Genomic DNA, 14,617 nt, shown 5'->3' on the forward strand with positions numbered 1-14,617 from the left:
TTAAGTTGTTTTATTATCTAACCATAAGCAGCAATCCAAAGTAATTATATGTGTCGTATAGTTTCCGTCAAGATATAAGAAATTTACACCTGTTAATGTTACTAATTCCTCAATTATCTTTGCGACGGGTGGCACTAGTTATGGAACAGTTTACTAGGACCGGACTTTATATTATTTACAGAACTGACTTGTCGCCAGCCAGTGCAAAGAAATTATTTAAAATTAAAATATCTACACAATGCTTCGTAGTAAAAAAAATTTTGGTGTAGACGAATTAGTTTACTCACCTGAAATTAAATTGTTTGGATAAATTATAAACGATCGTAAACAATTTTCATGTTCAATCTTCTTTTGGCATTATAACCCTGGATGGGTCTTTGCCTGTCTGGCTATGCCCTTCCAATCGGATTTCTTTTGTGCCCTTCTTCTCCATTGTCTTAGGTTTATGGTTTTCAGGTCGTCTTCCACGTCATCCAACCGTCTCGTTCTGGGCCTTCTTTGTGCTGTTTCACATTATAAGAATTTTGAACGTGCGAGGGATTTCTCGTGCGGAAGTTTTGTCGCACTTGTCCTTTTCACACAATAAGAATTGAGTCGCACGAAGATATTTTGCTGTGTTGTTTGGTATATTATTTTTATTTACACTTTGTGGCCAAGGTAGGTACATGATACGATGTCTGATATGTATCATTACAAATGGGTATGTTTTGTCCTAACGTACTGTAATGCGTATTTAATTCATTTGCAATTTCTATTTTGTCAGTTATTATTTCTTATGTTTTTAATTAAAAGTCTTAATTTGTTTTTATAATCGTTGTTGTACTAAAGTAATAAACTATTCTAAATGGGAAATAAGCCACAATTTAACTAAGAAAAAATATTTTATTAACGTTTCGACGTCCGATTTGGGCGTCGAAACGTTAATAAAATCATTTTTTTAGTTACATTGTGGCTTATTTCCCATTTAGAATAGTTTATTACAAAAATGCCACAAAGAAATAGCTTCAGGACAACATTACAATCTATGTTTTTCATATACATAACTTAAAAGACCCTCCGTCATCCACTCATTTTTAAATGTTGTTCCCCTCGTTTTAAATGTTTTTAGATAATTTCACACAAGACGTGACGGCTCCAGTCTTCACCGAGTCGTTTACCCTATAAAACTAAATATAATTTCGTAGAATAAAAGGTATAATTATACATGATGTCCCAAAAGTAGTGGAACGGTCGAATATTTCGCGAACTAAACATCGGATCGAAAAACTGAAAAATACGTGTTCAATCATTTTCAAAAATCTATCCAATGACACCAAACACCAGCCCCCACTACACCCCCTGGGGGTGGGGTGGGGGGTAACTTTAAAATCTCAAATGGAAACCCCTAGTTTTTCTTGCAGATTTGGATTCGTTACGTAAAAGTAAGCAACTTTTATTCAAGACATTTTTTCGAACTGTGGATAGATGGCGCTATAATTGAGAAAAACTATTTATCCTGATACCATAGGTAAATATAGAAACGGTCTAATATCTCGAGAAATACACTTCCAAATGAGAAACCAAAAAAAAAGTTTGTAATACTTTTCGAAAACCTATCGAATAACACTAAACATGACCCTCCAACCCACCCCCTGGAGGTGGGGTGGGGGGTAACTTTAAAATCTTAAATAGCAACCCCTACTTTTTATTACAGATTCGGATTCGTCATGAAAAATTAAGCAACATTTATTCGAAACATTTTTTAGAATTGTTGATAGATGGCGCTTTAACTGGAAAAATACGATTTATCAGCGCCATCTATCAACAATTTTAAAAAATGTTTCGAATAAATGTTGCTTAATTTTTCATGACAAATTCGAATCTGCAATAAAAAGTGGGGGTTGCTATTTAAGATTTTAAATTTACCCCCCACCCCGTCTCCAGGGGGTGGGTTGGAGGGTCATTTCTGGTGTTTTTTGCCTGTTTTTTGGTTTCTCATTTGGAAGTGTATTTCTCGAGATATTAGACCGTTTCTATAATTTACCTATGGTATCAGGATAAATCGTTTTTCCCAATTATAGCGCCATCTATCCACAGTTCGAAAAAATGTCTTGAATAAAAGTTGTTTACTTTTACGTAACGAATCCAAATCTGCAAGAAAAACTAGGGGTTTCCATTTGAGATTTTAAAGTTACCCCCCACCCCACCTCCAATGGGTGTAGTGGGGGTTGGTGTTTGGTGTCATTTGATAGATTTTTGAAAACGTATTTTTCAGTTTTTCGATCCGATGTTTAGTTCGCGAAATATTCGACCGTTCCACTACTTTTGGGACACCCTATATATGTTATATGCGAAATCAAATTATAGCGTTGTGGTTACTTTATCGTCGAAGAAAGAGAAATAAGAGGAACCGAATTCATTGAGTCCATCCTATGAACGCAAAAAGATACGATTTATATATTTTTATATTAACACATTGATGGAAGACCCTCTAAACTCGACGTTAATTGCAACTATGTAAAATATAGTTATTAAGGTACCAAGGGTATTATAAGGATAATAACGCTCGAGGTCAATGGTGTATAGACCGAGGGCCTTCGGCCCGAGTTATATACATTGACCGAAAGCGTTATTATTATAATACCCGTGTGGCCTTCGACGTTTAATGTCAGACTAAATTATTCTTTATATGCAAAAAATTTGAATGAATTTTGAATTTATTAGTTTTCAAATAAGTACATTTACCAGAAATAGTCGTAACGTAATTGTGGTACCATAGTTTTACTTAGAGTTTTATTTGCCAACTTGATAGTATTTAACTCGTTATTTAAATTTAATAGGCCCTAGGGCGTTATTTTTTAATAACACGTCATTATTTGTCAAATAATGACATTATTTCGAAGTCTATTAAGTACGATATTCGCGGTGTGCAAGTACTTGGAAGGGGAAACGAGAAACGACGCTGCGCGAGTCGCGGAGAAATATTGCAACTATCTTAAATAATTCATATTGTCAATTGAAATTGTCAAATTGACGTATATTTCATACCTTATGTCAATGAAGCAGAAAAATTATATATTGCTCGACAATATTGATATGATATGGAATTATTATATAAAGGTAAATTTAATTAATTTTATTTTGCTTGCAGTACTGTATTTTAATAACTAATTTTATTTCCTACATACAATTGTTGACGTTTTCATAACATAACCTGAATCTTATTTTTTCTTCTTATTATTTTTTTGGACTATGGCCTTGACAATTATCCAGTAACCAGGACTAATATAATTGGCCAATATAATTAAAAGTGCGAATTTTAGTATAGAGCGTAGAAATAGGGGTCGCTTTGCCGAACTTGCACGGTCCCAATAACGCCCAAGGGCGTGTTATTGAAAAATAACGCCCTATGTACCGTCTTCCTCTTGCACCTGGCCATATAATTATTCTCTTGAACGTCCTGAGTTGGTCATCATTACCCAGGTTTCACGACCATAGGTTACTACAGGTCTAATTAATGTTCTGTAGTCATTTTGGTTCTTTTGTATTTCGATGCCATCAATCTTTTATTAGCGGAGTTGGGTTCTGCATCGATAACTATAATGTTGTATTTAATATGGGCTCCGAATATTTTTAATATTAACAAAGTTTAATATAAGTTATAAATTGTGAATCTCAGTGATATATTGAAATAAACTGTAAGTGTACAAACTCTATACATAATATCCAGTTAAATTAGCATTAAAGTCAGCAAATTGCAATTATTTGTTATTGTTGTCAATAAACAAATTCAGTTTTACCAGCAAAATAACCACTTTTAGTAAAGACCGATATACCTGTTTTAGCAGGTGTACAGGGTCGGACTTATTTTTCACTTACCGTTTATCGAAATTAATTCAAACATGGAATCACACAACAGTTCTACAATTCAAGACCATCAAAGTCAAATAAACGCATCACATTCATACTCTTTGGCAGCGTCAAAAATTCAATTCCCTTTAAAGCAGCAAGGAATTATTTTTAGTGCCTTAGAAAACACCAAACTTCAAGACTACCTTCTCCCACTTGGAAATATAATTCAACCGAAAAATATAATCTTCTTTTCTAGATTATCTAATAATCGCATATGTATGTATTTATCCAATAAGCAAATGGTGGTTGATGTTATGAATAATCATGGTCAAATAGAAATACAAGGTGAAATTGTCAGAGCAAGAAGGTTAGTTACACCAGCGGAACGACTTGTACTCTCCAGCGTATGTCATTCAATACCACATGACTTGCTAATCAATGAGTTACAAAAAATCGGCATAGTTCCTGTCTCCCCCATGACATTCCTCAAAATTAGTGCTTCTATGTCTGAGTACAATCACATCCTCAGTTTTCAAAGACAAATCTATATCAGTCCTCACAGTCTAAAGGCCGCGTCCCACCATCAAATAATTTGATCAAACTGGTATGAGCAAACTGAAAGTGACAGTGACGTCACATCCTGAGTGTTCATTGTGGATAATAATGAAAAATTTTAATTTTAAATAAAGTACAAACAAGTTAGACAACTCAATACAAAAAATTTGATCAAACTAGACTGATAGTGAGAGCACAGATTTTTAGAATTTCAAAAAAACTGCAATTGTGACGTCACTTTGACGTACTTCCGGAGTTTGCTCAAACTGTTTGATCAAATTATTTGATGGTGGGACGCGGTCTTAACACTACCAGTCATTTACTCTTGTTTTTGACAACACGCTATATAGAATATTCATTTCTCAAGACAGTTCAGTTTGCTTTAGCTGCAAGAAGCCAGGTCACATTTCATCACAGTGCTCCGAACCACTAGCTCAACAAATCCCCAACCAAAACAATGAAGCATCGGTATCCAGTACAACAAATATATCTGCACGAACCCAATGATACAAACCCTTCTCAGTGTGAACAGATGTCTATTTCTAATGTCACGGAGATACCGAACAAAGTAGATGCATCAAATAAGGACAGTCACATAATTAATCACCCAAAACGTAACTTTGATGAAATTATTTCACCTGAAGCAGATCCATCTTCAAAAGAACGTAACATTTTTCAACCACCTAACGTCCAAGCAAAATCTAAAAGCTAAAATTAGTTTAGCAAGCACTTCTGAACGCTCATTTTCTCTCTTACTTGACCCTGCCAAAAACTTAATAGAAAATCACCCTCTACCTTTCCCTCTAAACTTTGATCAACTTAACATGCTCCTAACGAATATCACGGGATCAACAGATCCTATAGCCACGATTCAAGAATATACCACAAACCTACCAGCCTTGACCGATATGCTCACTGAAGTTTACCCCCATTTAAAGGAAAGATCTATAAAACGCAAATAAACACCTTGGTAGTGAGGCATCGGACTGGGAAAGTGACACCTCTTAATTAAGTCAACATTAAGATTCAAGTTTCTACTTCAAAAGAATATTGATGGGTTTTTCCATCGCCTTGCTATGCTCCAACATACCATCCCACATAGGCATAGAAGGAAATATGAACAAGCAGAATACTAGTGCGCGTAACGCTATCACTAATGATGTATCAGAAAGAGAGTGTCGGAGTGTTGCTAGCGATCTGAAAGTTCATTTCAAAAATAAAGTGTTAGTGCGTGGAATTCAATTATTGCTCCAAAGGTTTAATTGTTTACAAATTGTAATTAGTTTTTACCAGTTTTTGATTTAATATTGTTACAAATGTTACAGAAATGTCGCTAATAACCTTCGGGTGGATGCGACTTTGTCTTTTTTAAATAAAAAAAAATCTTTTATTAGCATAGTATGTACGATTCCCGCTAGAAAACGTGCATTTTTTGCTACTTACGGAATTCTTCTGATTATAGTTGTCTGTCTTTTGACAGGCATGTACTTCGTTTTTACTACATTTATTTTAAGCCCCCTTTTTCGTGGTTCAGGATCAATTTCTTTGAACGCTTACATTAGTCGTGGCTTGTTCTTACTAATCCTACATCGTCTGCATATGCAGTAATTTGTACTGCCTTGGTGTTTATGGCCGTTTACATTATGACTGACTCAAGAACTAGGTTGAATAGCATGTAAACATCTTCTTGTCTCACTCCCATGTTGATGTGAAACAGGAGGGTCAGTTCTCCATCTACGCTGACTGCGGCCTGCAACGTCATTTTTATGAGGCTGATGTATTAAATTTATTGGGTATACTATTATTTATATATATATTGGGTATATTTATTTATTGTCTCTTTTCACACTATCAAAAGCTGCTTTAAAGTCCATATACGTATTATATAGTTCTATCATTGTATAACTAGGTTCTATGTAGTATTCATAAGTTTTTTGTATCGTTCTTAGTATGAATATATTAGTAGTAGTGGCTCTATTTGGTCTGAATATATTTTGATAATCACCAATTATATTCTCGGAGTATTCCAACAGTCGATTGTAGATTACACAAGAAAGAATTTTTTATATTTTAAACGTTCGTTCTGAACCAATTTATGTAATCCATTCGGATTTTTAAGATTTTTAATTAAATTATACGGGCTACATAATAAGGAGTTTTTTTACTTCGATCTTAGAGCTTTTTAACTACATGGTATACAGCCAAGTTCCGGGAACCTTTCCGTTTTAATCTCTTTTTTGTTATAAAAAATCCAGATATTATATTTGAGCCAATTACTTTTTCGTTGAGCCAATTACATTTAGCAATGTAATTGGCAGTCCCGGCGCTTCGGTATAAGGTGCCCGCCTGCAAAACTAGCATAGGCGCCCTTCGGTTTTTTTAAATTAGTATTTTGTGTAACACCAGCAAACAAAAAGCTCATTTTAGGGGCGCCCGCCTGCAGTGCATCCCTTACAGGCCCCTTATCGCCGGGCCTGGTAATTGGCCTATAATTCTGGCATTCTCTTTAATCTCTTTTTTTATATATTGGCTAAGACCAATAAATTCTCCATTCCTCCGACATTTGTGGTCTATATTAATGTTATTAGGTAATAAATTCTTCCCCAGAGTTCAGATCCTTCATGTTTTAGTAATTCTGCTGAAATTCTGTCCGTTCCTGGCGCTTTATTATTTTTTAGTTTCTTTATTTGAACTACTTTTCATGTTTATGCCCTATTCTAGCTTATTTAATTTGTGCCTTTTTCTTGTGACGTGGTATTTTTTGTACCGCCATGTCCACATATCGTACGACGTACGATAAAGGCAGTGAGTCGCTACTGTTACGTTGGGATGTCCACGAGTTACTTCACGCAAAGATCCCTGGTTCGAAATTAAATTATAGAAAATAACTTTCGATTACAGAAAATTACCCCTATTAAAAATACGCAAGTGTAGCTTAAAACAAAGTTTTATTTGGATGTTATCCGAAGAATGTTACAAACTCGACTGACTTTAAAAACATATTACAATATCTACACATTTCTTAAAACGGCAATATATTCTTATCAAGGGTTTCAATCTGAAGTGGGCTAGTAAGCCCATCATCCCTTCACCTTAAAACAACGAAAAACAAACCATATGGCTCGCCGTATGTATAAAGCAAAAATATCTTTTAAACACGAACACTGCCATATACTGACTCGACATTCTCCCACCTTGGGGAATTTGACAAAATTTCTCAAAAAATACAGAGAGTCACGAAAAATTACAACAAAATATCAAATAAAGTGAAAAGTAAAATATCAAAAAACAGAGTCATGAAAAAATCAAGTCAAGAAAATGTCACTTGAATCTTACAGGAGTTTTAACTACCCGGCCACTTCGCGTACATCTTTCATTTAAATCGAGTGCTCTGCTTTTTGTCACTCCCGCACTTATTTCACTTGATTCTTCCTCAGCCTGGAGCTGACAACCGTTCTCTTGAGGCACTGTCTCTGGAGCCGCATCCCGTAGGGTAATACCCTGGATATTCTCGCCAGCAGTAACTGCCCCCACGACTTCCACTGGGTAAAGCCTTTGCAACGGTCTCAGAAATTGGCCTTGTGCCGTCGCAAGACGAACTAACCGCACCTGATTATCTCTACCGGGTAAAAGTTCAATAACTTTTCCTAAAGGCCACTGAAGACGCTTGATGTTGTCGTTGCCTACTAAAACGACATCCCCGATAGACACTTTTGACACTTTCGTCTTCCTCGTTCCCGCTTTGAGCTGAGCCAGATATTCAACACGAAATCTTTTTCGCAAATGATTTCTCAACTCTTGCAAACGGCGTATTTTGCGTGTGAGAGAATTCTGCTCTAGCAAATCACAATCCGGCAACTCGTAACTGACTTGCTCACGTAAAAACATACCTGGCGTCAACGCGGCTAACTCAGTAGGATCATCCGAAATATACGTCAACGGCCGCGAGTTGACTATACTCTCACAATCACACAACAATGTCAATAAGTCTTCATAATTGAGAGACGCTCGACCCAAAACTTTTCGCAAAAGTCCTTTCACAATACCTATCAATCGCTCCCAAAATCCACCCCACCATGCAGCTGTAGGGGGGTTGAAACGCCACTTAATACGTTGTGTGGAACTATATTCCGCGATCATGTTCCAGTCCAATTGCTTAAGCGCGTTCTCAAGTCCCGTAAAATTCGTTCCATTGTCACTATAAACCGTTCTCGGGCGTCCACGCCTTGCAACAAAGCGACGGAAAGCTTGAATAAATGCATTTGTTGACAAGGAGGTAACGAGTTCCAGATGAACTGCGCGATAAACGGCACAAGTGAACAAACAAATCCATGCCTTCTCGCCCGATTTCAAGTAAAGAGGCCCAGCTAAGTCCACCCCGGAAATCTCAAACACTGCAGCATCTCGAACTCTATCGGCCGGCAATGAAGGCGTTTGTACTTCGAACGATTTCCCATCTTGTCTCTTGCACACACCACATTCTTTTAAAATGGACCGCAAAATCCGTCTACCCCCTAAAGTCCAATATTTTTCGCGGAGCAAACTAAGCAATCCCTGTGTACCAACGTGACAAGAGTTTTTGTGTAAGCTCAAAATCAACTTGCGCACTACAAAATGTTCACCCGGAAGTAAGATAGGCAGACGAAAATCTTCCGTGTCAATTCTCTCGGTAACGCGAGTTTTTAAACGTATAAGTCCAAATTCATCGACAAACGTGTTTAGCGAGGAAATTCGTTTCGTATCTGAACCGAACGCTTCGTTCTGCACTAACTTCAACACAAACATTTCGGCTTTGTCGATTTCCTCCGCGACCAATTCGCCTGTAAGTTTTCCATTTGAATTTCTCGTATTGTAACAAAATCGTAGCGTCCAAGCCATCATTCTTAACAGTTTTGTGTACTGAGAAAAGTAACGCAGGTGCCAATCGTCGGACGTCATATTCAATAGTGACGAAATGGCTTTTTTCTTTTTCTCAGTGACGACTTCTTCTTCATCAACCTCTACTTTTTGTTGGGGCCAATAATTTTCGTTTCTGTACAACCATTCCGGGCCTTCCCACCATCGAGATTCGAACAATTGCCGAACACCACAGCCTCTTGATGGAAGATCGGCAGGGTTGAGAGAACCAGGCACATATTTCCAACACTCAGCATTGGCTAAATTTCTAATCTCCTGAACTCTATTAAAAACAAAAACAGACCAGTCATCCTTACGTTGAATCCAAGAAAGAACCGTAGTGGTATCACTCCAAAAATAAGACTCAACATGCTGAGAAAATTGTCTTTTGAATGACTGATAAAGTCTAGCACCAATAGTGGCTGCCAACAGTTCCAATCTAGGTATAGAAATCTTCTTCAAAGGAGCCACACGACTCTTCGCTGCTACAAGAAAAATCGAAACACCATCATTCCGAAGAACTCTCAAAAACACTACGGCTGCATAAGCTTTCTTACTTGCATCTGAAAAGGTGTGCAAACTCCAATGGTCAGCTTCAATGGGCCCAGCCTGGATCCAACGTGGAATCTCAATACTCGACAGTTCAGGAAGATGAGTAACCCATTGACAAAATTCCTCAGCCATGTCATTCTCGACTGGTGCATCCCATCCCAGGCGCTTTTCCCAAAGTTTCTGCAGCAACAGTTTAGGGAACAGAGATACTGGACAGGTAAAACCAATAGGGTCAAATATACTCTGAGCTACAGAAAGCATCAGTCTCTTAGTTATGGGTTCTTTTCCGACCACTCCCTGAAAAATTTCACCATTGATTTTTAGTGTGTCTCTTGAGGAGTCCCAGAGAAGACCAAGAACAGGGACAACTGTTTTTGTACTACCAGAAGACTCCCACCCTCTCAAATCCATCTTTGCTTCCTCCATGATGGCAGTTGCTTCTGATACGAACTTTCTCAACTCATTCTCATCAGTAACACTAGTCACACAATTATCTACATAGAACCCAATCATAAGCCTTTCAATTGTATTTTTAGAGTACGGCATGTCATTACAACACTTCTCCAGCGCCTTTATCAAATGAAATTCTATAGTAGCACCCAGAAGAAATGGACTACAGTTGACTCCAAAAACAACTCTCCTATGTCGAAATACAAATTCCTTTCCTTCATTGTTTACCCATAGGAACCTCAAAAAATCTCTGTCCTTCGAATGTACAGAAATTTGAAGAAAAGCCTTTCGAATATCCGACACAACACCTATTCTTTGTTGTCTGAACCGTAATAACACAGAAGGAATAAGTTCAATAAGATTAGGCCCTACCTCTAAACACTGGTTCAAAGAAGGACGACCCTGTTCATGAGATGATGCATCAAAGACTGGCCTAATTTTCGTGGTTTCGCTAGTATTTTTAATAACGGGCCTGTGAGGCAAATAGTGCACACAATTATTCTCTTCGGGATTATTTACTATTTCGATCACACCCTCGTTCAACCACTCATTGAATATTAAATTATACGATTCAAACAAATTGGACTTTTTCAATTTATTTAAAGTAGTATCTAACCTTCTTCTAGCGACAACTAAATTATCTGAAATTAAAGGATGCTTGTTCAACCAAGGTAACATAACCTCATACCTACCTTCGTTGTCACATCGGATAGTCTCATAGAAAAAATTCTTAGCCTCCTTGGCCGCCACCTCTCGTGTCAATTTTTCTACAGGATCGGTTATCCCAATAATATCAAGCTCCCAGAGTTTCGCCACAGAAGAACTATCAACAAACAACGCAATCGACATCATAGATGTGCTGAAATTAGAAGCAACTGCCGGCACCTTGCCCATAAGAGTCCAACCTAACAAAGTTTCAACTGCTACAAGACCACACTGTAACTGATATTTCCTCCCTGTATACAATTTGCCTACAACATCAGTTCCTAACAAAATCTCAATTGGTGCTATATGTCCGACATCGCTGAGCGAAATATTCATGCCACTAAGTTCCTCAACCCAAGGGCCGTGATAAACAGGAGAGACATCTGCACAAATTTTTGGTTGATCTAAGGCATCAAATGAACAAGAGTAAGCTCCTTCACTCGCAGTTACCTTGTATAATTTATGTCGTTGTTCAGAAGTACTTTTACCGCCAAATAACGTATGTACGATATTTTCCGTTCCTTTAGCAGAAAAACCCATTTCTTGTGCGGTACGCTGTAAAATATATGTTCTCTGCGATCCAGTGTCAATAAGTGCCCTTACTTGTTTAGTACCATGTGCACTTCTTATGTTTACTCGCAGAGTTTGTAAAAAAACCTGTGTATTATTCAAATTAGCAAGCGTCTGATCTTCAGTCCTATTCTCTTCCGAGCGACTAATACTTGAGGTCGATGTATCAATTTTGTTAACAGGTAAATCAGGACACATCAAAACAACATGGGATTTACAACACAAAATACAATTCAAACGTGCTCTACAATTCTTCGAAGAATGTCGCACCTTCAAACATCGAAAACAGGCTTTCTTTTCTGACAATGTTCGTCGTTTCTGTTCCATAGACAATTTTTGTGCTTTAAAACAATTGATACTGTCATGCTGTCCTTCGCAAAAAATACACCTGTCAACCTCATAATTTATCAACCCAGCAGCGGTCGCTGACGGCTGATCAGTTCCTTGCTTTGGTAATTTTATATTCTTCTTTTCAACCAGGTTATTGGATTTATATTTATTTTCAGTCGATAAACCAAAACCTTCCGTTGCTAAATTAATTTTTTGTTCATTTTGAACTTCATTTTGTAGAAAACTCATTAGCCCACTTAATCTTGTCTCCAAAGTTGAAACTTCTGCAGATTTTTCGACATTGTGCATGGATACGGAACCAGAAGGCCTTAAAAACTGTGAAGATCTATGCCATAGTCTGATCATATCCTCCGGTAAACATGACTTAATAAGGGGATACAATATTGCCGCATATTTGTCAGCAGTTATGCCTAAGGTCTCAAGTGAACGAAGTTGACTCTCTATCATATCATATAGTGCAGAAACATTACAAGAACTACTAGAAACTCGACTCAAAATTAACTTTAAGAGCTCCCTAATATATACTTCAATCTGGAGATCCTCTCTGCCAAACCTAGACTTCAAACTCTTTATAATTTTTGAGTAATTATCGGCTACTGCAGGAAAACTCTCCACTAAACGTCTGGCCTTACTACCGTCTACAGTGTGGCTTGTCTCAAATAAGCTATTTTGTCGTTTAAATCAATCGATGGATCATCATGCACTACTTTGAACTGCGACCAAAATGGAAGCCAATCTATCAAGTCCCCAGAATATTTCTTGAATTCGATTGGAGGTAATTTAAAACTGCGCTTACCTTTTATTGATGACTCTGAACTTACTAAACTGGGTCTGTCTTCACATTTGTACTTCAGTTCATAGTAGCGTGTGCTGTATCTATCCTTTGCCTCCATCTCACTGATTAATTCTGCTTCGGAAGCCTTTTCGACCATAGCTTCAAATACCGCGCTTTCCACGACACAAAGCTCATTGTACTTAACTTGTAAAAGTTCCCACTGTACACTAGTTTGTTGCCAGGGTCGAGTGTCCACCGTTTCAGATAACAAATTGTCCAAAACATTAGCAGCTGTCGTAAAAACAGTACGAAGCACTGTTCGGCGTTTTGTTTCTAATTCTAATGCCATATTTCTCGCTTACAAGGGTAACAACTTCGGCCGAGCCTCACGACAAACGAATTTATTCGCCGGAAAAAAATTTACACTAAATAAGCGGAAACAACTAACTTTTAAGCACACCCGTATATATTTAAGTCCTTATCGCGGTCGCCAAAATGTTACGTTGGGATGTCCACGAGTTACTTCACGCAAAGATCCCTGGTTCGAAATTAAATTATAGAAAATAACTTTCGATTACAGAAAATTACCCCTATTAAAAATACGCAAGTGTAGCTTAAAACAAAGTTTTATTTGGATGTTATCCGAAGAATGTTACAAACTCGACTGACTTTAAAAACATATTACAATATCTACACATTTCTTAAAACGGCAATATATTCTTATCAAGGGTTTCAATCTGAAGTGGGCTAGTAAGCCCATCATCCCTTCACCTTAAAACAACGAAAAACAAGCCATATGGCTCGCCGTATGTATAAAGCAAAAATATCTTTTAAACACGGACACTGCCATATACTGACTCGACACAAGCATTCGCAACAGACAGTCGCAAACAGCAGTTCCACGAGAAAGGTTCGTGCGAGTCAAAACACCACGGCCAAAGTCATAAGGGCAAAGCAATCCCGCTAGCGCGCATATCTAGTTCAAAGTGTCGTGCCGTGTTTTTCTAACTTTAGACAGTTTCAAAGTGTAATGGACTTAATCCTATATTTTGCTGTTTAAGTTATTGTTTTAGAGCCAATAAAGTCAACATCTTTTCCATACGTTGTAATTACTAGCCAGCATCTTGAAGTTTTTATCGCGTCAAATTCAACGGTCTACGAGCGTTAAAAGCATGGTCCTCCGAGTCAAATAAATATTCAACGTGAAAGAAGAAGATAAAAGACTTTTTGAACGGGCGTTTTTAAGTGCGACAAAAACATTAAACAATTACGGGCGACTGTAGTATATACTCCCTATTTAACCTTGCGAGCGGCTGACGACGCGAAGCCAGATGTTTTTAAGTGTTTATCGTATTTCTTCATTTCAAAGGTCAAGCGTGTAAATAGACATTTGCGTTATCTGTTTTGTGGTTTTGACGAAAACTGATGACAGCTCTACAGACTTGGTGAGAAACCCTTTATCCTAAATGTATGACCATACTATTGCGTGTTTTTTGTTTGTATATGCGACGAAGGAATTTGAGAGCGTTTGGTGGGAATTCTGAATAAATTACACTAGCATTATTTAATAACTATTTGAACAATTTGCCGGTTTATTTTGAACAAATTGCACTGGCATTTCATTTATTACTCATTTGCGGATTTATTTTGAGTAAGATACATTAGCATTATTTAATACTATTTGAACAATTTGCCGGTTTATCTTGAACAAATTACATTAACATTTCAGTCATTAATCATTTGAGGATTTATTTTGAATAAATTACATTGTCATTTTATTGAATGATCATTTTGGGTTTTATTTTGAATAGATTACCTTAGCAATTAGTTAAATAATCATTTGCGATATGGAGAATTTACACAGACGGAGAGGCAGTTGTAAGAGCAAGGTAACTATTTTTAACAAATATATTTCTCCATTACATGACAAAA

The 14,617-nt window shown here is 37.1% G+C and overlaps 1 protein-coding gene across 1 annotated transcript; it reads right to left on the bottom strand.

Annotated features, from left to right (window-relative positions):
* Positions 1-6,022: 6,022 nt before the first annotated feature.
* On the bottom strand, positions 6,023-12,357 carry LOC126882635 (uncharacterized). Its single transcript, XM_050647609.1, has 2 exons — positions 10,232-12,357; positions 6,023-6,158 (listed from the first exon to the last, which is right to left on the bottom strand). The coding sequence occupies exons 1-2, from the start codon at positions 12,355-12,357 to the stop codon at positions 6,023-6,025; spliced, it is 2,262 nt and encodes a 753-aa protein (XP_050503566.1).
* Positions 12,358-14,617: the final 2,260 nt, after the last annotated feature.

This window comes from Diabrotica virgifera, chromosome 3, assembly GCF_917563875.1.
Source record: "Diabrotica virgifera virgifera chromosome 3, PGI_DIABVI_V3a".
Taxonomy (NCBI): domain Eukaryota; kingdom Metazoa; phylum Arthropoda; class Insecta; order Coleoptera; family Chrysomelidae; genus Diabrotica; species Diabrotica virgifera.

Coding starts and splice junctions, on each gene's coding strand:
- LOC126882635 (XM_050647609.1), bottom strand. CDS start 12,357: ATGATAGAGAGTCAACTTCGTTCACTTGAGACCTTAGGCATAACTGCT. Junction 6,159..10,231: donor GCAAAGATGGATTTGAGAGG/GTGGGAGTCTTC, acceptor TTAATACATCAG/CCTCATAAAAATGACGTTGC.